At 44.2% G+C, this 23,292-nt stretch overlaps 2 protein-coding genes across 2 annotated transcripts; one reads left to right on the forward strand and one right to left on the reverse strand.

The window, feature by feature from the left end:
- The first annotated feature begins 542 nt into the window (after window positions 1–542).
- Window positions 543–6,597, forward strand: LOC128707819 (corticotropin-releasing factor-binding protein). Its single transcript, XM_053802780.1, has 5 exons — window positions 543–605; window positions 4,217–4,289; window positions 4,779–5,303; window positions 5,377–5,525; window positions 6,343–6,597. Exons 1-5 carry the CDS (start codon window positions 543–545, stop codon window positions 6,595–6,597), a joined length of 1,065 nt encoding a protein of 354 aa, XP_053658755.1.
- A 1,367-nt stretch (window positions 6,598–7,964) lies between these two features.
- LOC128714400 (phosphoribosyl pyrophosphate synthase-associated protein 2) lies at window positions 7,965–10,686 on the reverse strand. The gene is made up of 4 exons (XM_053809278.1): window positions 10,667–10,686; window positions 9,863–9,982; window positions 9,551–9,670; window positions 7,965–8,835 (listed from the first exon to the last, which is right to left on the reverse strand). The coding sequence occupies exons 1-4, from the start codon at window positions 10,684–10,686 to the stop codon at window positions 7,965–7,967; spliced, it is 1,131 nt and encodes a 376-aa protein (XP_053665253.1).
- Window positions 10,687–23,292: the final 12,606 nt, after the last annotated feature.

A 23,292-nucleotide genomic window follows, 5' to 3' on the forward strand; every position in this document is an offset into this window, starting at 1 on the left:
GCGTGCATTATTCATTTAATATTTGTGCTTTGTGTATTCTGTTCGAATAAAGACATACCCTGTTGGCAATAATGTAATAAAGTAATTTTCTAAGACTAATTGCATACATTTAGGCGTATATAAAAGATAAGATCATTTTAATATTTGAGTTGTGTTCAACTTAAGACGAGTTCTGTTTTGTAGTATTTTAGTAACATAAACTGCATAAATTTAGGCGTTTAGTATCACGATATACAAACGTTTAACTGTTTGTGGAAACAAAATTGAGTATGTCAAACAGAAAAAGGCGCCCAAAGTTATGCATACAAACATGACAAAATTGGATTTTGTTTTATAGTTATCAATCGTATAACCTTTTCATCACGCCTTCAAGATAAACAACAAAAAAATGGTTGTTGCAAGTTGTAAAAACGATTTATTTTCTATTTTTTCTTTAGCTATTAAACTGTTTGCAAACTGTTTCCTAAACTTTGCCTTTTCACCGACAGAAAAGGACCATCCCTGCGTGCGACCGCGGAAGGCAGGCGAGACGCCAAAGAAGGATGGCGATGCGGGGTGTTATGATGTTGTTTTTTCAGGTGCTGATCCTCTGCTTCCAGGCGAAGGTAGGATAATGTTCACTTTGTTTCCCCTGGTTTGTTGCGCCGTTGTTATTAAGGTGTTATTTTACAGCATCAGTTGCATCTGCACCATCCGGCCAATTGTTCGGTTCGCTTGCACCTGTTGCATACACCGCCACCATCGACCGCAAATCGGTCCTCGGTCTATTGTGTACGTGCATGTGTAACTTACACCATTTGTGCTACCTGAACCGACCCCTTGCACCCATTGTTCCGCTCTCCATTTCCAACACTGCTTTTTTCAGAAGAAACCACTTAACCTTCCATGCGTCTTACTGCATATTTCATGAGAGCCTACATATGTGACGGGCGAATCAACGACCATAGGAAGTGTGTTTGTCGGTGTGCGTATGTACGTGGGTGATGCCTTTGCTGCCTTCAGCCACTTGTTGGCCTTTGCGTTTTTGTTTTTTTTAAATGATGGAAAGAGGCTTTTGCATTTGCATCCCAGCTAGGGTGGCCCACAATCCGGACCACTGTGTGGGGTAGGGAGGAGGGAAAGGTGGACGAACCACGATGGGAAAATGGTACCTCATTTGCATTTCGTTACGGTTGCCGGTTACCGGTACGGTACTCGAGCAGGACTGCTGTCGAGTGGCATTCGCCAAGATTGAGCACCGGTACAATGAGTAATGCTTTCTGAAAAATGGGTCTCTTAACATAATTGAATTTTTGCCCCCCCTTCGCAGGGGTAACATTATTGCCGATCCGGTCAAATCATGCGTGTGAACTTGTGGGTGAACGATTTGATTTATTTATAAGCTATTTTTGGGACGGGCTTTCATATTTTCCCATGGAGAGCCATGCTTTGTTAGCGATGAAATGAAAGCGATGTAAATTTTGGCTGTATCTGATTGCATAGTTTAAGGTGAGATGAAGCTGAAATATGATTATCATTATTCTATTCACCTTGGGATGCGAACAACATCGCTTTGCAGCGTTAAATAGCTTTAAATGGACTGCAATTCAAACATTTGCTCGTGGTACTGCCAGAATCCACCAGGTGGCGTTACTGAATTGCTAGTAGTGCACAACGGTCCGCACATTGGGATTGCATTGGGACATTTGTTTTGATTACTATGTTTAGCCAACGGTTATAGTTGAACTAATTTATAACAGTAATTACTTATACATAATACATGTACTATTATTATAACATTACGTACCTCGTATAAATGCCGTTTTGAAAGTTTTAAAACCCTGTTTTCGTGGCATTTTATGTTTAATCCGCCATTTAAATGAGCTACGAGCAATATGCAATGGTGGCATTAGCTTTCTACTGATGCTCATTGCGTCTTATAAAATATTTCCTGCTAAAGCCTCACTTTAAGCGTAATTTTCAACAAAAAAGCAAGAAGAATGATTCAAACTACGCCTTGAACGTGTCTCCAGGGAAGCTTTTAACGTAATTACTGCTCTTTGCAGTGTGTTGAAAAATAATACCGTAATCTGAAGCACCCTTACAGCTGTACAATGATAACACTCCTGCCCGCTTTTAGTGCCACTACTTCAGCAAAACGCCATCATCTTTAACGCGGGAAAGTTGCAATAAAACAACCTTCAACTTGGCCCTTTCCACTCACAGGTACACATTAAATTAGCTCCAAGTGAGGCATGGCGTCCTCTTTTCTCACACGTACATAAAATGCTCCATCGCGGTACAGAACTCCTGGACGTACCTGGACCTGGTTCTTCGCCTAACTTCTGGTGTTTTATTTTTTGCTGCGCTGCGGCAACGCGAATGCAAAACTGGAGGGAAATTGAATATTTGTGCACAATTTAATTATGTGTTATATTTGCGTTTCATTTCGCGGTGGTCGCCGCTACCCGATGCTCTAGGCGTCGCCAGGCGTGTAAAGTTTTTCCCGCTTTTCCCGCGCAAAAACCCAGCTTTGCAGTCACCGTTAAACACCTTTTTGCGTTGTTGTTCCTGAACCTCACCGGTAGTGGTGTAAAACAGGCAAAAAAAAAACATGGCTGAACTGGTGCCCTTTTGCCATGATGCTTGCAATTAATTTTCACCTTCGCTTTTATGCACCTGGCGGCAAGGACAGAGCAGGACCGTAAAGCAAAAAATCACACAAAATCGTACGCAAAGTAATTACAACATAAAACGGGTGCTTCCGATGGTGGTGGCGTTCACACACTTTGCTTTGTTCACATCCACCCCGTTGATGGTGCGGTCGATGGTCGGTTGCTCCGGCAATTGGTTTTAATGCCTTCCTCCACCCATCGCACCGGTGGTGTAGGTGGAGCCTTTCGCAAACGGAAACGAAACGTAAAGTGGCCACTCGCAAGGGAACAAAACGATGGAAAAACTAATTTAAAAGTAACATTTCTTTCCGGTGCTGGTTTGTTTTTTGTTCTCTCGCCCCCACCCCATCAACAATGTCATTTCGTTTCGTTACTTTTTGGGGGCGATCAACAGGGAAGAAAGGGTTTTGGCAAGGGATATTTCGTTCTTTAATGGTTCAATTCTTTCCGGCCAACGCGTGGCCGAGAGAAACAATCCGAGCAAGCAAAAATGAGCTTTAACTTGCGTTGTTCTTCGATCGCTATTTATTGGACCACTTTTGTTTCGCATTGTTGTGTGTCTGTCTACGTATTAGCCACGTTTTATTGTGCCAACTTTTAATTGGAACCCTTTTCTCAAACCGTCTTGCGGGCGATATTTTAAGTGATTCATTCCAATCCCTTTTTCTATTTTTGGACGAAGCTCTTTAGAATTTATTGTATTCTTCAATTATGGCGCCTTTTGAACGTTATGGCAGGGGTTAGTAGTAGTAGGCAAAAGTCGCAACATCTGAATGATTCCAGAGCAATCGGGATATCCTCAACATTATTCGTGTGATGACGGGATTGGGAACTCTGGGAGTTTTTTTTTATTAAACTTGAAAGTCTGAGACGTATGCGTGTAAGAGCTTTGTTTGGAATCTCAGAATTCTAGGATCTCTGGAACTTTTGAAATGGACATCGTAGCTTTTATCTCGCTACTCCCCTAAATCAAGATCGTGCAGCGATAAAAGAGGCGGCTTACATATAGAATAGAAATTCAATCTGATGAAGACTACTAATGCCAAATACTACTACTCTCCACTACATTTGCAAGAAAGGCTAGATATAACCTTGGAGCTGGCATCTCTAACGATATTCGTAGATGAACTAACTTTAGATCTCAAATTGATAACGTCATGAAGAAAATGACTCCATTCTGGTGAGACTCAGGAATGTCCTCAATGTGAAAGAATTGGATTACGGCCATGACATCCGATAATAGGAGGTCCCAAGAGTCAGTATAACAAAGAATTGAGACAAACTTCTACTTCAACAGACATCTTCAAATTTTTTTGACTTGGACTTCTTGGACGAGAAAATGTTCAAGGATATTGAGGTTCATCAGAAGAGGCATTCTTGAAAACTAATATCCCCAAACCAGATCTTTTTATATACTGCAACGTTATCGTTACTCAATCATGTTGCAGATTAGAGCTGGCATTTGCTCCGGAAAAATAGGCACTTCACAAAATAGCAGCTTTATTTTAATATTCCCGAGAACAGTAGGAGGCGGGGCTTATCATCATTATTTGTATTTCCAGGCTTGGCACGCAGTTAGACGATCGTTTGAGCTCGAGGAAACGGCACCGCAGGAAAAGATACATCTCATCACGGGTAAGTAGCCAACTTGACGGAAGAGACTGCGATGGTGGGGAGAGGGAGTTGGGAGTTGTTGGAATAATTGTTGCGAAAGCACTCGTCTCGATTGCACTTCAATTCCAAGCGAAATTTCTCTGCAAAATCAAATCGCCTCCCCCAGTTTTTCGCAAGGTGGGAAGCAAGCGGAACGTGACAGGGTATAACCAAGGGAGTGCGCGTCACATGCCGATCCGTTACGCTGCTTCCCGTGCGGATGAAGATGAAGTTTGAAGTGCTCGTAACGTGACACTTCGCCACGCGGGAATTACGCACCGCGCGGGTTGGGAAACTGGGAAGAAACAGTACCAAGCCTTGAGCGTTTTCGCGTGCAGCTGACAGCCGACTTGCTTGTGACTTCTTGTGGGCCATTGGCTGCACGCTGCCAGCGACAAAATATTCCGTTTTCGTTTCATTTGCGTTCGTCCCTTTTTGCCCGCACTCCAACGCTGCCCTCGGATGGAACAGACTGCATGCACGTTACGTCGGAGGAGGGCGAATTTTCGTACGTCAAGCTGCCTCCGGTACGATCGACGTCAAAGCATGGCGCCCACTGGATGGCATCGGCCGGGGAGGTGGAACTCGCGTCCGCGGAGGGCGCAGCTGCCAGCCAGCTGTCCGACCAGGAGATCGAACTGGGCGCCCCGGCTGTTTGCGGCGTATACTTCGTTGCCGATCCGGACCAAACCATCGAGGTCACGATGAAGCAGGTGAATGTGGAGTGCCGTACCGGTGGTTTGATGGCATTCGTCGACGGCTGGGAGCTGAATGGGCAATATTTCCCCGGTGAGCGCGACCACGAAAAACCGCTCGAACAGCGCGTGCAGGAGTTCTGCGCCGAGCAGACCGGTGGCCCGTGGCCCGTCAAGGGTGGTGCGGCCGCCTCGCATGCGTGGGTGTTCCGATCGAGCCAGAACGCGGCCCTGGTGCAATATCGCATACCGGAGCGTGGTTCGTTCGTACTGACGGCACGATTCCATTACAACCCAAAACGTGAGTCGACGCGCCATCTAGCGGGAAGTTGAAGAAGGAAAAACATACAGACATACACTCTCACATCTTTCAGCTTGCAATATTATGGCGGAAGGTTTGGCACCGTACTATATGTTGCGTAACTACGGACAGCGAAGAAATTGCACACTGACTGCACTGTTTCCAGCCGTCGTCTCCGTCATCGCCCTGGAAGTGGGAGAAACCAACGAGAGTGTCCGTTACGTAAGTATCTTTTGTTATACAGCCATCATATCAAATTCTCGTTTTGTCTTCTTTCTATTGCTCACTATCTACTTATTTGTTGACCTGTTACGAAACCATTTTGAGGCGAGTTCCCAGTGTCCTCACAGGGTATAATGATGACATAACATTGCCCTTCCTCCTTTTGGCTTATAGACCTACAAGACATACTGACAGGTGGCTCAGTGGCTTATGTAATCTTTTATTACACATTTAATCGACCAAAATGACTCTCAGTTTTCTACTCTACCATTATTGAGAACAGGAAGAATTATCGAAGCAGAGCAAAGTTGGCATGGCGTACAAGAAGTGCAAGGGACTGAAGACTTTATCACTTTGCCGAATACCTCATGAAACCACTGTTGAAGTCGATGATTTCGAGCGAGATGTTGAGGGTATCATACATACTGTTGGAATCGTTCTAGTCCTTCTGTCGACTAATCTAGTCTATTCAATATAGGTCTGTAGTAAGGCATGGTTGTCGTGATGAGATTCCTTGATGTCATCATCACTAAGACGTATATCTACCGCGGCTTATAAATTGGGTCGACTACCAAGCCGACCAAGATAGATATTGTGGAGCTTTACCAGTTAGATATCGACCTGTCGGACACCTGTTCGTCGAAAGTATTGGAGCTCCGTTTGACGTTTCCTCAAAAAATCTATTCTGTCGCGGAAATCTAAGAAAAATTGAGATAGTTGACGTCCTCCTCCATCCCCTTTAACTCTTCAAGATTAGACGGTGGACACTTTGAGGTGCCTCACGATGTCTAAAACTTCCCATTTCCTCTTGCTTTAGTGTGAACGCGTCCGGGCGGAGGATAAGCTTGAGATCGGTGGTTCGGTTGGTCTGGACCCTACCCGTCAGCTGGCACGTGCGAGCACTATCTGTGGCCGTAGCCGTGGCCGGATGGACCTGGACCAGACGATCCTGTGCGGTACCACCTCGGTCCGGTTGATCTCGAGCGGACGGTACAACAATCAGGCAATGGTGACGATGCGCATGGCCGATGAATCAGACCTCCGGTTGGCGGCGGTGATCTGCGAGATGTAAAACGGGAAACGCTAGCGACGAACGGCATACACCACCACCATCAAACACATAAACGCACACACACGCACACATACAGGACATTGACATATTTACATCCCCTCACACCAACAGGCCCATTACAATCTGCGACGGAGTTTAATGGCACACGGGTATGGAACATTGGAATATCGCCGCTACAGATCGTTGGAGCACACATTGGAGCACAATTTTAAAATCCCTTTGTGAAATGCATATAAATACAGAGATGTTGAAAACTTCCGATACAAATTTTACCCAAATATTTAAAAAACTGCGGGGAGGAAAATAGAAAGAAAGAAAACACACTAAATGGTAAAGTACGAGTTGTAGATTACCGAGCGAGCAAAGAAATCCTCCACGAACCGCACCGCATCGCTGTTACAAAATTTGACCTAAGGAAATGATACTCAACCACATACTCCAATGATTACATTCGAAATTATTATGAAAACAAACGGAACAATGCTCATCCTTAACTAAATCAATTTCACCTTTCTAAACGCCACACTAAACGCTATTTTTCATCGGTTCGGGACAGATTCGGTGTGGTTAAATGGCGCTATTTTAACTAAAACAAAACGGAATAAAATTCCAAAATCATTCAGTGTACTTTATTGATCCAGTGCAGATCGGCCTATGTTTCATCGTACTCTATTCTACTCTCTCCTCACTCGAAAAAAACTAGAAAAAAATGGATAAAAAAACTCAAAAAAGGAAGAGGACCGAAAACTGGCAACACCAAACAATAATGGGTTGGTACATTTTAATGCTACTACTATAGGCTTTCGCAGTGTTTTTTACAATCTCCCTATCCTGTAGTACGGGGTTTCTTTTTTTCTTTTGCTAATATTTTGTATTTGTTTTCATAGACCTTGGCCTCAGGCAGATCCTTACTTTCTATAACGCTACACTATATTGACTACACTATCATATTCATGAGCTTTTGCGTTTGTGTTTATGTGTGTGTTTTAATTGTATTAGTAACTTAGTTGCAGGTGAGTGCTGATTTGGGAGATTTTGGAGAATAGAACACAATCTAAAATTAATGCACAATTAAAAAAAAAACAAACCCACACACACAAGAAAAAAAGACTAAAACTAAAAAACTCTTATAAACATTGGGAAAATGGAGGTTTGCTGTGGTGGTTTGCGGTTGGTCCCTGTTGTCGCGCCTGTATATTGTATTTTTTTCTACTCACTGTTGGAACACAGCGAGAAGCATGTTCTTCATTTTGTGTAAATGCGTTACGGCAAAGACACCAGGTAAAGTAAGCGAATGAACAGAAAAGCACACATTTGTGTTGGGAGCAGATGTTACGTGTAGGTGTTTGTGTCTGAGTGTACCGCCTCTAGTCCTCTAGCGTAACGTTCTTGAACAGATAGGACATCGATTCCTTGTTGTGTATGCGCCTGATCGCTTCCGCCAGCAGAATACTGATATCGATCGTTTTAATCTTGTGGCACTGCATCTTCTGTATTTCGTGCGGTATCGTGTTGGTCACGACCACAACATCGATCGCGGAATCCTCGATCAGCCGGGGCGCATCCTGGCTGAGCAGACCGTGCGTCGCCAGCACGTAGATCTTGTACGCTCCCCTATCCTTCAGCACCTCAGCCGCCGCCACAAACGACTGCACGTCGTCGATCATATCGTCCACCATGATTGCGATCCGGCCACCAACATCACCGACCACATTGATCGGTGGTTTTTCCTTCGCCGGATGGATCGGCACACCGCCCGACACGTCCATCGTCCGCGACTTCGGTAGCGTCGGGGGCGAATTCCTTCCGTCCACCTCGTCCGCTTCCGACTCCTTCTGCTCGCCGTGTATGACCGCGATGCCGAGACGCAACCGTTCCGCGTACGAGGTGGCCTTTTTCGCCGAGCCCGGATTCCGTGCGACAATCACCGAGTTCCGATAGTCCGGGATGCTTTCCTGGATGTACTGCAGCAGAAACGGGGAGGCGCGCAGATTATCCACCGGACAGTCGAAGAAGCCCTGGATTTCCTTCTGGTGCAGATCCATCGTGATGATGTGCGACAGCCCGGACGTGCACATCATCTTCGCCAGCAGCTTCGACACGATGCAGCCTCTTTTGCGCATTTTGCACTGCTTCGAGTACGGCAGATACGGGATCACACCGACGATCGATTTTGCCGACGAGGTTTTGCACGCGTACGCCATGATCAGCAGCTCCATGATGTTGTTGTTAACGTCTCTGGTGAGACAAAATACTTTGTTAGCCCAGGGAATTTTGTGCACGGAGCATGTTTTGTGTGTGGTAATTGGAAAGATGTACAGAATTCTCCTATTTCTAGTAAGATAATAGGCAGAATATAGCAAAACAATGCGATGAGATGCTTTGGAAGTAACATGGATCCCTCAGGCCAAAATTGGCTCAGTGATTCGACGTCGTCACTGAGTAGTAAAAACGAAAGACTTCCAGGAGTAATAGACGAATAGTAATATAAAGACGAATAAAGCTGTATAAGCGCAACGTCTCCGTTGTGTAATTGACTTTTCTTATGCTTTATCGGCACAACAACCGCAATAGGACTTGGCCTGCCATTTCTGGGTTTCGTTAGACTTTATTTACCCGTAGCTGGAGAGTTCATCCAGTGTACGGAGAATTACTCCGGATATGATTTTGGACCGATCCTGTCGCTACCAATACACCACTGGGTGCAATTTACTCTAGTAATAACATAATATTAAAACCAAATTACTAGAGTAATGGATAAATCGATTGCAGAATGATAACTTCTAACCAATGAGCAGTCCAAAAACAACGTTTGCAGCGATTCATTTCTATTGCAGCCATCTTTTGCACGCATTCCCCATAGTATGCTTCGTAAACTTTCCATTTCCACGAACGAAACATTCTGTCGCTGCGCTGTCGGAGAATCTAAAAACAAATAACAGCAGAAACTCACTTTGTTCCGGTCTGTATGATATAGATATCTTTACCACGCACGGAATCGCCAATCTCCACCATGGTTTCGCGGTTCGTTTTGTGATAAACCGCACATCCACCGTTCGCCACACCCAGCCGACTTCGCAGCGCGTGCAAAGGAAGGCATGAAATGAAAGCAAAAAAAACAGAAACAATATAAATGGTGTTGCAGTTCGCAGTGTGTTTCAAGTAAGCGATGGAAGGTCATCCCGGAGGTTCCGTTTGATCGATATTAAGCCGAAATATATGGCGGGAAGTCGTCCGGAAATGATTTCGACCGACGGTAGCTTACTTCGCAATCAGGTTCGCCAGATCCGGATGCGAGTTCCCATTGATGATGACGATATCGGACGTGGCCGGTGCGTCCATGCTGTCGAGCTTCAGGTGCTTCGCCGGGCGTATGCTGCCGAGTCTGGAATAAAGGATGCATACTTGTAGACAGGTTGGTACAAAGCATTCGCTGTTGTTTGGGTGGGTTTAGAGGATGAACCGGAGATTGGGCGGAAACGAGGGTGGAGTGGAGGGAAGGGGAGTAGTTCTATAAAATTCTGGGCAGCTGTTAGGGCTTAAGGTTAGTTTTCTTTTTTCGTTTGCTTTTTTGTTTTGTTGGCGAAAAGATGTCTCGACGGCAAGCAAATGAATCGACAAGGGACAAATTAAACGACAAGCTAACATGGCACATTTCTATTTATCCGTTGTTAAGGCATAAAAGGTGCTAGTGGGTGGATGTGGCGGTTAGTGCTACTTGTTTGATCGTTAAAGACGAACGATTAGTTTTGTTGCCCATTTGTTAGGGGATATGGTTATGGACAAGGATGAATCGGGACCAGCATGCAGCATGTATGTATGTGTGTGTGTGTGTGTGTATATAAATATGTTAGTATGTGTTACAAGTAGCATTACCAATCCAAATTGGTTAATTTCTACTGCTAGTGGCCAAGTTAACAAACAAGGATGCATTTGGGCTTGAGAGATGCAAGAGAGAAAAAGAACGGAATGGTTGCATTAAAAACAAACTGTAAAGGAAAATGGGAACGAAGAAAACAAGGGGTGGGAAGTAATAAAAAAAATAACGAAAAGTAAAATCAACAATTACTTATTTCTGCTGAGAAGCATCTTGTTTTAACTTTCTTTACTGTTTTGTTTTTTTTTTGTTTGTTTGTTTCTTGTTATTATTTTGTCTTTATGTTTACTTCAAACAACACTTGTGCAGCGTACGTTACGGGGCCCGACCGGTAACAAAAAGAAACGTTCTGGACGCTGAACGTACTGACGCTTTTGATTTGCTTTTTGGTTTTAGATTTTACAAACTAGAGACGAACAGAACGAAACGAAACATCGATCAAGTGGTACGTATAAAAACAAAAAAATCACACACACACACAAAACTGTTTCTTTTTTCTGTGTTTTAATCTGTTCTTGTTCTTCGGGTAGTTGAGCAGCTTCTTTTTTGCACTCTGTAAAAGATGTAAAATGGTAATAAGAAATGGTTTGTTTCGTTGTTTTGGTGAGCGTGACAAATAATGAAAATAAAATAACAAAGTATATCTTTTTGTTGGGGTGTTGGGGCCAAATGTATGGCCAGCGCTTCGTTTTCGCTTGCAATAAAATTTTGAGTCTAAAGTTGTTGCAGGCAACATTTAGAATTTGACGTTAAATTCTGCCAAAGTCAACCAAATGTGCAGTTTTTTGGTTCGTATCAGTACGTTTGAAGGCGAATAACGTGATAAGCTTCGAAGTTCTCGCACTAAACTTTTGTGTGGAGGCCTTCTCTAGAAGAAAATTCTTTGATAGACATTCCAGCTTCCAGTACGACAAGGGAATCCAGCTTCCTGGACCTGCCTTAGCTACTCCGCAGGTTGAAACACCAAGTGCTCAACCACCTGCCATATGCTAAAGGAACCGCCAGCTAGTGGCCAAATGTTCTAGCCAACATTGTTGCAAGCAACAACATCAGACCTGCGGGGCACATTGTGCAGCATTGGCGACAAATGCGCACTGTCCCTCTCGCATCATAAGCACCACGCGTCGAACAGTTTTGCGATGCGTGTGATCAAGACCGATGGGTAGGGGGTTTGGTGGTTAAGGGTGGGTAAATGGTAAAGGAAGTAACGTTGAACCGAAGTGTGTTTCTGCTTTGCATAACCATCGAGCATGCCTACAGTACAGCATAATCTGGCAAATGAGGAATGAATGGAACAAAAACAAACTTGCTATTGTTTTTCTTTTTTTTTTATTTAAACTAATGCATCGATGTATGTGCGTATGTGTAAATGGATGTGTGTGTATGTGTGTGCGCGTAGAAAACAATTCCAATTAATGAGGACCATGTGACACGAGGCGGTATAATTTTCCCCCATTCGATTGCAGGGTGTTCAACGAAGTTCGAATACATTTTTTAAATATTGAAAAAAAAACTCTGACAATGTATTTTCTTTTTGGTTGGGTTATTGTTATTAGAAGAAATGTTTAAAAGGAACGGATATAATATTTCGTTTGAAAAACTAAGCTCTTTCGTACTTCTTCAAAATTCTTGGACTAAATTGCTGCTTGCTCCGTAGAGAGTTTTTGGAGACTGGACATCTTTTTCTTCATCGGCATAACAACCTCAAGTGGTATAAATCTGCCATTTCTGGATTTCTTTAACTTTATTTACCCGTAGCCGGATAGTTCTGTGTACAGGCAACTGGATTGGACAACGTAAGGAATCAGTCCTTATAAACATAGGAATATAAAACCCTACCACCAAAGAAGAAGAAGAAGAAGAAGGATTGGACAACGTCTTTGAAATTGGAAACAGTTTCTTGTCCGAAAAACAAGAACTGTTGACGAGGCGAGCCAATAGAGAGAAATCTAGGTTCGACACAACCTTCTGGCCAGTTACTGCACAAGAGCAACTGATGATTATGCTAACACCATGCACATTCTTAAGATTATATGTTTGTTTAAAACTGACATCAATCTCAGTACTTGATAAAAATACGTATTCGAACATATTGAACACCCTGTAAACCCTCGCTAGCGAACAGATAAATGGATGGAACACAACTCTACTCTTATGACCGGCAGTGTGCTTTAGTGGGCACACTGCACGCACACATTCTAGCACAGATAATATGAGCAAAAAGAAAATGTAAAATGTCTGGATTTTACTATCAAACACAGGTGGTACAACGAGTACGCAATAGTCCTAAGATAAAGACAAGAGCGAAAGAGAGGTGAAACGAAGTTAAACAGAACAAGGGAAAGAGTGACAAAATGAAAGACAGAGAGAAAGAGTTTGATACGGGGTTGTAATGGTTGGGTTCGGTTGGTTGTATTCTTGGTTGGTTGTTGTAACTTTGCTGAAACGGGCTTCATTCGCACGTATCTGTTTTTTTTCTGCTTTTGGAAATTGGTTACATTGGTTTTGATTAGCGAAGACACAACACTGGAACACAACGAACACGAACACACACACAAACAAACACAGTTACACCCGGTCCACACTGCGCCTCTCCCCTCCCCCGGTAACACTTCCGCATCCGTTGGAGTTAGGGCAAAAGACGGCTCCTACAAGAAGGAATTGGCCGTGTCTGATTCGCTTGGTAAGACCATCACTTCCAACACCAAAACCCAGGGAACAGGTATACGGTATACAGAGGTGAAACTAAGTGTAAGTAAAGAAGAATCAAATGGAAAACTATCGACCCCGGGATGGATTGAGATAGAAAGAGAGAAAAAAGGGGTGTTGAGTACATCAACGATCGGGTTTTGATAAGGCGGGAAGGGTGCGCGTGCTAATTGTGAATGAAAAGGTGTGTGAAGACGGTTGTTCTTCTTCCCGCACGTTTCGTGTTTCTGTAAGACTTCCGCAAATGTGTTTGTACGTATTATATTTAAATCCAAAATAAGAGTAACAGCAAAAAAAAAAACCACAGGTGGAGATTGAGAGAGCGTGTGTTTGAGAGAAAAATGGGGGAAACACTGAAAACCTTGCTGGAAAATCGCGTCGCACACTTGTCCACCGCACACAGGCACACCGCTGATTTTTTGTCTTTCGCGTAATGTAATGTAATGGGGGAATTGCAAAGTAAGAAAAAATAAACGCCGAAAACGCAACACCCCGATACGGAGCACCACAAGAAAGTGTGGATGGATAACACACCAGCAACCGATGGGCCGTTCACCCAGCCGACAGATACGGTATCATACGGTCGCTTGTTGTGACAGTTTGGGCCCCCTTAACCAGCTGTCAAATCGTTCTGGTGGAGTTTTTGGCCCAAAGTCATCGGCTAAGGTGGTGGTCTCGCCAACTTATCGTGGATGAGATAAATCTTTTTATCATAAATTTAAAATTTCTTTTCTTCTAAACTCGTAATTGACTTTGGTTTTTATGAAGAGAACTAAAGTAAAACCAGTAAATTGCTAATAAAAAAAACAATATTTTGTGACAGAAGTACTTTTTTCTGGTTTAAAACCATTTACTTATAAGAAAGTCATAGGAATCGATCAATTTAATTGAAATAGTTTGATTTCATTTACATTAATAAGCCTTTGTGTTAAATAAAGCTGTTGTATGAAAACATTAAGATTAATTGAACACTTTTATTATATACACCAATATTTGAAAACTTAGTAAGAGGTTTCTAAAATATTTGAATTTTTAATTTGCATAAACTAAAAGCTGTAACTGTTTCTTTGAATTTAAAATAACGTTATTTCATTGCTTCATGAGACCACTGCCTTCAGTTCATTGTTTTTATTGCTATTATTTTCGATACAGTAATTTGTGAACAACATTTCACTCAATAGACGATATTACTTTCTGGAAGAAACTTTTCAGATCTCGACATGATAGGTTTTTTAATTGATTATATGTCAATGTTACTATTTTTGAAGAGAAACATGTGGATGTTCTATTGACAATGGGGCATACAAAATTAGAAAAGAATAATTGTTTTAAAATGATTCGCATTCTTGAGAAAGTTTCGCTTTACCCTACTGTAATTGCTGTTCGATTTGACAGTAAGGACATCTGCAGGACGTTTGGGACAATATGAAACTCGAGCAAAATAGAGCAGGATATTTGCTCGAATTTGTGACATTCGTGCAGCTTCCGGAGTTTCCTTGAATTGACAGTTGAACTTGGGGTGTGTGCTCCAACAGATGTTATTGATTATTTTCCTGAAGACAGAAGTGCTCTACAAAGGTTCGTGGTGGGAGAAACAAATAAAGCAGAAGGTGATTACGCTTTAATACGTTTCAGTTCAAATTTTGATGAAGATAGTTTCCGAGTTATTTTTAATATATCCATCGTGTATAAATAAATTTCAAAACGTAATGAAAATGTACAAAATCACTGAATTTGTAATCTTTATTTTAAATAAAAAGTGGTGTAAAAGAATTATTCCTTTTTCCAAAGACAAGTCGATTATGCAACACTGTAATGATAAATTTAACTTCTTTAAACCTGAAACTCCAATTTTGCGTTGTATATACATGTGAGTGTGCGTTATTGCAATCTTATGTCATAAGATACTTGTTTTCCAAAGCGTTTTGATTTCAGATTGCCCGATAAAACTCCTTCTTCCGTTAAAGACACATTCCACTAACGACACATCATCTCATCAGCCGGTACGCATCAACATCAAACGCCTGTTTACCCGCTATCCGCAGTACATTGCATTGCTAACGGCCATCGCACCGAAACCATACCGACAGCGTGCCCGTTAAAGATCTTTTTTGCAAATGTATCTAAACCTGTGCCGCTGCAGCCTAAAGATGGCTTTTGTTAGCATCCTTTCGCTCGCGCCAAACATCAAAGCGCTTTCCGCCTGAAAGTAGATCGTACGTACAGCATTATCGCACGTTTTACCGAAATTGGCGCGCAGTGTCTCGACCGGGGTTAGGTTCTACCACACATTTACCAGTGGTTTCAGTTGTACCTTGCAAGTATTGGTTGTTTTGTTTTTCGATTTAAAAAAAAGGGTTTTTATGTCAAAATCCAGCTCAACCGACACAGTTGCAGATTGGTAAAGCAATCCGCACAAAAACCACGTGACCTTTTGACAAGAGCATAATTCAATATGTGCCTTTACATCCTTTCCCCGTAGAGTAGAACAGAGAAGACGGAGAGAAGAAAAAACTTCCAGATACATCTCCAACTAAAAAGGATATGTGTCACGCTAAGAGGAGTAACCCACCGTACATGACGCCTGAAGAGTGTCATCCAGCGTCCGTTTTCTTTTCCTGCTCCCAGTAGCACAAAGAAGTTAAACAACAACAAAAAAACCAACAAGAGAGATTGTTTGATACGAGTCTACCGGCAGCTGGCAGATACTAAACCCTTTGTTGTGACTGGGTACTGGCAACAAAGAAAGAATGGCTGATTTTGATATGTTTCGTGTTTCGTTCGGTGCTTCCATTTTGTTGTTGTTGGGTTATTGTTTGGAGCAAACGTAAGAAGATTTAAAAAAAAAAAACAAGAGTACGAGGTAAAGTTTTTACCTCCACTTCAATTACAGAGACATGCATCATTTCAACCCATCAGTCGCATTATCCAACACCAGCACTAGTAGCGTACTCCATCAGCGTAAATTAAACCACTTCGTTGGGGATCTCCACTCGAATGTCTGGCACATATCAGGCGGAAATGGGATAGGAAAAATAAACATAAAAAAAAAAGTTTGAAACCAACTGCCACGACTTGCCGGAACACCTACTTTAGACACTCGATTGTCTCGATCTCAGCTATTAGTAAGACACGAAAGAGGCGTTTTGGGGTGAACACCTATGGCGAACGCAGCGTGCGAATGTAGGAGAAGAGAAGAATTCGGGAATTCTGGAGATCCGGAAGGCACGGAGGTGCCTAGTCAAGTTGTGCCCGTGACACGCTAACCACCGTTGATTGATGGAACCGGCTGAAGCATGTGGACGCTTAAGAGGATGTCAACGGCGCAGTTATATCTGGCGCCCAGTACGCGTGACGCGGGTACGTGAGCAGGCTAACCTTAAAGCATTCGCAGACTCCTTTCAATTGAGCTGGAACGCAAGAAAAATGGGAAGTTAAATGATTGTACAGAATTGGAAATCAGTTTAATAAAGGCTATTTGTTGGAACATCGATCATTGGCGAAGAAGCGCAAAACTCCCCTCCCTTCCGCGATATGAAAAGGGGCAAACAGCTGGAAACAGTTGCTCGCACGGGACGGGTGAATTTTCATTGGAAAAGTTCCGTCACGGCTTTCTTATACATGCATTAATCAAGCTGGCGCCAAGCGGCGTCTCGCACAGTGGACGGACGCGCAGCTTGTGGAGGTGTTGGGAGTGGCGTTCCGCAGCGTCGTGGTTGTGAGCAGGTGTTGTGCGAGCATCTTCGAACTCCCAAAAACCTCCAAAAGGGTGGATAACAAGCGGCCGTGGAGTGGGCGATGTATGTATTCGAGACGGAAAAGAGCAAACCTTTGCAGAATTCAAATCACTGACTGCAATATGTAAGATCATATTTGAAAGCGGTAACTCTATGCTGGTGAAGGGAGTTGGTGATTAGAACGGGAGGGTGCGGATGCTAGATGCGAATTCGGGGGAAGGTATTCCGAACTTCCACTGATAAAGCAACCAAATTATGCAATGTTCCAATTTATCAAGCCACCGTCTAAAGCCACTTCCAGGGTCTGGTCGCACTGTACGTCATGTGCAGTGGGACATCCATCCGTGTACCGGACGGATACCATTACCAGCGGATGGAAGTTTGGTGTGGATGATGGATTTGTCGATGTCAGCAGAAATGGGAACTCGTCATAAAAGGAGCACCACATGGGTCGGATTTAGCCCAACGTGGGGAAGGTGAAGCATATTGCAATCCACCACACCTGTCCCAGACTTCTCGCGCGTCTGTTCCTGCGTGTCAGCAACCGGGGCGAAGGATAGCGCTGCAATAAAAGGCGTTAACGAGGTTTCTGCAACATTGGCGGAAGGAAATTTTATGCCAAACGACCACATCATCATTAGCATTTCAACTCTGGCAGCGCGTTGCACATGAGGGCAATAAGCGTTTAAATCAACCTTGGCAAGTGGATGACATATCGCGCCAGGACAGGAACTCTACTGGAGGAGGATGCATTCTTTCCTCGCGTGTGAAGAGTAAACCCCTATCATCTTCTTGAAGCAACGCAGACAAATTGCACGTGTCGACGACACTGTTTTGGAGCACGAAATGAAAATTGTAACCCCGGTCCAACACTACCTCGGGAATTGGTCATTTGTTTGCTAGGACTCTCGTCCCGAACAGCGGGTGCGCGAATGCTTTGAACTGGAATTGATTCTGCCCAAAAACCCACCCACTAGCAGCATCCCAATTTTAAAGCTGTAGTGCAGCAAGTTCCAGTAGGATCGAAACAAAACGACCCCAGAACGATAGTACAAATGAAAGCGAATTGGTTGATTGAGGGAAAAGTTTTCCAAAGTGCCTACGGTTGTCCAATGCCGTTCCGGCAAGTCCCGGCCAGTGCCCGGGGTGCAAATAAATGGATGGATGGAATTTTGCGCAGGTGCTCCATATTGCTAATGCCGAGTGTAAACAGAAATTGAAAATAATCTCACGAAAAATAATCTTCCGCCGCTACGGACGTTGCGGAGGGGCCCACGGAGATACAGGTGCGATGCGGGATGTAGTGCGAAGGGTGAAGATACAAGGAGGTGGGTTTTTCCAGGGGGGTAGGGGAGAGAATTAAACAGACTGGGGCCATGAACCTACCAAAAACCCGGGACACACAGCCGGCATACACCGGTAAGGAGGACTGTGGGACTTGAGAGATAGAGGCAATCGGGCAGGGGCCGCGCCCCAAGGAGGAACTTCACGGCGAGGAAAGACGACCTCTGGACGATGGGACGTACCGTCTGGTATGGGAAAGCAATCGAAATTGCTTAAATCCTTCGCTACACCATTATCGGTGTACTGACAGCTGACAGAAATTCTGCCCCGGACAGAACGCCATTTGTTTCTGTGCCTCTGCCGACTGTACTGACGTGCGGGGCCTCTGGGTGTACGAGGGAGAGACTTTGAGCTTTAACTTTGTTCGTTTTTTTTTTGTTCGAAAACGATTAATAAACTAATACCTCCACGCTCTCGAGTCTGGAATGTGAGTTCACGATTGTTAAAGTAGATCAAATATTCACCATTCGTGCACAGATGAGATTGTTTTGCGTTCGATGTTCATTCGTCTGGTTCCCAAACTAGCTCGTCAGTGTGTCAGGAAATCGGGACCTTTTGTTGATGTTTCTTCCGACCGACATCCGGACCAAACAGTGAAAAGCAAATGCATTTAAATAATTCCATGCCTTCTCCATCATCTGTCGCCAGCAGTGGAGCGAGGAGCGTTCAAGATATTCCCCAGCAGATGGTTTTGGAAGTTGTCAGGATGCTGTTTAAAAAAAAAAAAAAGTTGGCCCAGAACTCGCTACCAAACTTCCGCTGACCTACTGCACGGTTGACTGCGACCGTCAGATGTCCCTTCTTTTTGTTCACTCGGGGCATAGGGCCGTGTAGTAAAGCGTGAAACTCGATCAAAAACGTCAAATCGATTACTGTTTTTAAGCGTCTACTTGTCACACACACATACACTTCCCAGGGCGACCAAACTCAAACGCTGCGCGAAGAAAGTGAAAGAATACAATTACGAAGCCGGTGGAGGGGGACAAAAGAAAGCAGGCGGCAATGGTAGAGCACACGCAAACACAACGACACAACGCTCGTGTATCGGAAATCGATCCGGGTCTTCGATTGCCGGTCGAGCGTTAAACCGGACCACAGAGGAGCTCGGTGCGCTCGACGCCATTTCGTTAAAGTCATTAAAGCTGTAGTCGTGCCGGCTTGCATTTTGCCGGAGATGAATCGTCCGTCTCTCAGGTCCCGTCGGCCTTGATTATAGTAAACAGCGAAACAGAGTACAACAGGAGGAAAAAAAAATTAAATATCTCTCCCCGCCACCCTGCCGCAATGACTCGAGTTAGTCAAACGAGACGTCAAGCGTGTGACGCAAAAATACGCATCTAGGTAGTACGGTAAATCTGACAAGATCGGGCCGTGGGCAGAGTGTTCGTTTCGCTTACTCTCTCTCTCTCTATCGTTCTCTCATACTCCCATACTCCCACACCAACACGAGTCAAACGGCGCTCAAAGGTTGCGGGGCACAGTATGCCACGTCATCTGCGATAAGTAGTGGTAGCCGATAATTTATAAACACATTAGCTACCTTCGCAAATGTGCGTTAGCGTGTTTGCGTACGGTGCGGCACGGCGTTGTGTGCTGTTGGGCGCCATCCTGTCGCGTCCAAACAAAAAAAAAAACACTTTTTCGGGGACGGCCCGAACGCTGAGATGGGAAAGTGATGCCGGTGCAGGGCGAATCAATAAAGGAGGCTGCTGTGCGTGAGATGAAGGATGCGAAAACGGTGTGAATAGCAAACCTTTTGTTGTTTGAATATGAACATAAAAAATATATATATAACGAAACAACGACAACACGGTACAGGAAGAAAATGTACGCTCGAACCTGGGTAGCTAAAAAGGAGGGCAAAGATGGCGTAGTAAGTCATCTTGCTTGGCGGGACGGCTGAGTGGAAGCGGGTGGAGAGAAGGGCGAGTTTGGAAGCGTTAAAGTAAAGGCCCCCCAAAAAAAGCGAGCATTAAATAAAGATTCACTATTCATCGACTATTAGCAGAAGAGACCGTGGAGGTTAGGTTGGCGGCGTCTGGTGCGGACTTGCATGACGGGGCGAGAAAATAAATCGAAATTAATGACGGACGTAACGATCTCGATAGCGAGGACACGCGAGCGTGACAGCGGGTACTTACACTACCTAGCCGCCTGAGTATTCAAACTCATCTTGCTGCGAAACGGCAGCACGGTGCGTTCACAGGTTGCTTCCCCCCCAAAAAAAAAGGAACGATACCCATCTTTATCAGTGTCATTATCGTTCCAAGGGGTATTCGGGGGAGTTCTGTTTTAACTGACACTCGTCAGTAAGTGAGACATCTTCTGAGCACGATGCGGCGCTGATGGGTATAGCAGTGTGCTGCACGATTGAAATTAAGCGATTGAGCATCACCTCCGACACCTCGGCAAACACTTCCAAACTACCGCATGCATAAAACACCGCAACGGCTGTATGCGACGGCGGTGGAAGTAATTCAAAAACCTAACGCCCTATCATCATCGCGCTCGTAACGGCATTTTATGTGGTTTTTAAAAAGCCCTCTCGCCCGGTCGGCCTCTGCTCTGGCGGCATATTATCAGCGCATCAGGTATCAAGTCGTTGGCTCCAACAGTGTAATACGCGTGTGAAACGGTGCCTGTGGCCCTTTTTTGGGTTTCGCGGGAAATGGGACCGAGCTGGTAGTGGAGGGTAATCGCCCACATGCACAACAACACATATAGGAGTTAACCGCAGATGTAAAGTGGCGTTCCAACCGCACGATCGCAGGGAACAGGAGAACCGTTTTTCCCATCCACGGTGGTTCACGGACGAGCGGCGCACGGAATCTAATTAAAATTTTAACCTGCTTTGTGTCACTGAGCAGCCATGTGCTGATGTTCCAGTACTACCCGCCCTTTCAAGGAACGCCACGAGTACGCCACGGACCAACTACCTGCCGGGGAGTCGCCGTACGTGCCGCCATTAATTAATACCGCCATTGCGGGTTGGCAACGAGTTCGTGTTGCTCGCGGGCGGTGGATTAATTCAATTAAGGTAAAACACCGCAGGCAAACTGACGTACACAACCATCGTCGGTTAATCACACTTAACCGAATTAACGAATTAGTTTACTTTCGGTCGGACGCCGGCCGTACGCCGTGGAATGTGATTATGCTAAATTACGGATGCTGGGGCGTGTGATACTTTCACCATTGCGAGAGGAAAAAAAATGGAGCGCTCTGTGTCTGTGGGTAGATAAAACAGATGGTTTTGGTGTTTGCCCCTTACAATAGACGAGATGTTAGAATTGTTGGAAAGTGTTGGTGGGTAAAACTTTAAGGGAGCGGTACACTCTGCAAGTTTAATATTTTGTCGGTTTCAAACTTCTTTGGAACGTCCAGTTTCTTCACCAAAAGTTCATGAGATTTAAAGCTGTTACAGCACAAATGGCGTAATAGCTTCACAACGCTCCAAGTCAAAGGACTTCCAATGTCAAAGGTGACTGCCTAGACAAACTAGAGTATAAAATGTCGTTCCCAGTAGGGCAAGCATCTCTTATCATTTGAATCTGAATAGATCTTTGAACTGACGAATCTGAATCTCTTTTCCAAAAAATCGTGAATCCTCCAAGATCCCAGATTCATGACCTCCAAGTCGCTTGGGGTTCCAAAATCAAGATTCTTTTGAGAATCGATTCCTGATATCAATGACTCCTCGCTAAAGATTCATATGGGTGACTCTTTTTGAATCTCTAAAGATTCATTATGCACAACACTGCTAGAAATTTAACACTTGACTGCTAGATTCACAAGTAGAACAATTACTGAACGTCTGAACACCTGTCTCGATCAAAAATTGTGGTTTCGGGGATGAATAAAACACCGGTTGCTATCCGTCGTAGGTACCTATTGTACACCTGCACGCAACACTAACTAACCAGTTAAGGATAGACCATAAAAGAGAGGCTCTTGAGGTGAATAGCGGCTCTTGCTCATTGGGTGTTTTTGGTGAATTGGCAGTTGGAGCCTCTTAGGGGAGATTCTTCAGGTATTGTAGGTGTTCGAGGTACCTTGCTGATCGAGGCCTCTCGCTTTGGCGTACGAATGTCGTACGATATCTCCGCTTGAAGTTGTAGATTAGGAAGCAGTACTCTTCTTAAGTTAGGAGGAGTTAGGATGGAGTTATTCCAGCAACTCCAATCAATCGACTATCTCCACTATCCCAAAATGCATATCTACAGCGAGTTAAACTGGATATTTGAGTTACGGAAGAAGGGTCGTTGTACCACGATACATCATCATTTAGTTATTTCGACGAAATATCATCAGTAGCTCTGAGGTGGGCTTTACCATTACACCTAGGATGTATCAAATAAGGTGCAATCTCGAATATACGGAGTGACAAAAATCTGAGTACTACGAGTAAAAGAAGATCTTGGACTGTTTGGGCAGTTAGTTATATAATGTCCGACGATTAGGAGGTTGTCTAGTTGCGTTTGATGTAACGATTGAAGGAGTACAATACCTATATTTATTAACAGACTACCTATATTTATCGGGTTTTTTTCAGGCCATCCGAGTGCACTACCCCCTTAAGCATTGGATAGGAAAAAACATCCTAATAGTTAGGCACTAGCACTGAGTCGTCTGCAAGGACGTACGCATCACGTGTCTATGCGCGGAAGTGATCAAATTATCTCGTTCTACTGGCTCACACGTTTACAGCCCTTGTCGAACGAGCATAATAAAGCCGGAATGGGTAGAAAGACAACGATTTCTTGAGGAGATACTACCGTCTGGATGGGGAAGTGCCAGTGAAGGCGCAAAGGGCACCCGGAAAGTGAAAAAGTTCGCTCGCTAAACTTTAAATAAGCCGGAAATTATTCTTCCCTACGCTGTGTGCATGTGTCCTGCACACGGATAGGAATGTTTAAAAAAAAGGACGTCATCACTGCCGCTGACACATACCGCCGCATACTCACGCATACACACAGCGCCGCCTGAAGCCTGGGCGTTTCGGTGCTGCCGAAGTACCTTTTGCCGAGA

The sequence above is a fragment of the Anopheles marshallii genome, chromosome X, assembly GCF_943734725.1.
Source record: "Anopheles marshallii chromosome X, idAnoMarsDA_429_01, whole genome shotgun sequence".
Classification (NCBI taxonomy): Eukaryota; Metazoa; Arthropoda; class Insecta; order Diptera; family Culicidae; genus Anopheles; species Anopheles marshallii.

Coding starts and splice junctions, on each gene's coding strand:
- LOC128707819 (XM_053802780.1), top strand. CDS start 543: ATGGCGATGCGGGGTGTTATGATGTTGTTTTTTCAGGTGCTGATCCTC. Junction 606..4,216: donor TCCTCTGCTTCCAGGCGAAG/GTAGGATAATGT, acceptor TTGTATTTCCAG/GCTTGGCACGCAGTTAGACG. Junction 5,304..5,376: donor ATTCCATTACAACCCAAAAC/GTGAGTCGACGC, acceptor CACATCTTTCAG/CTTGCAATATTATGGCGGAA.
- LOC128714400 (XM_053809278.1), bottom strand. CDS start 10,686: ATGCTTCTCAGCAGAAATAA. Junction 9,983..10,666: donor ATGCTTCTCAGCAGAAATAA/GTAATTGTTGAT, acceptor CCTTTATTCCAG/ACTCGGCAGCATACGCCCGG. Junction 8,836..9,550: donor ATCATACAGACCGGAACAAA/GTGAGTTTCTGC, acceptor TTGTCTCACCAG/AGACGTTAACAACAACATCA.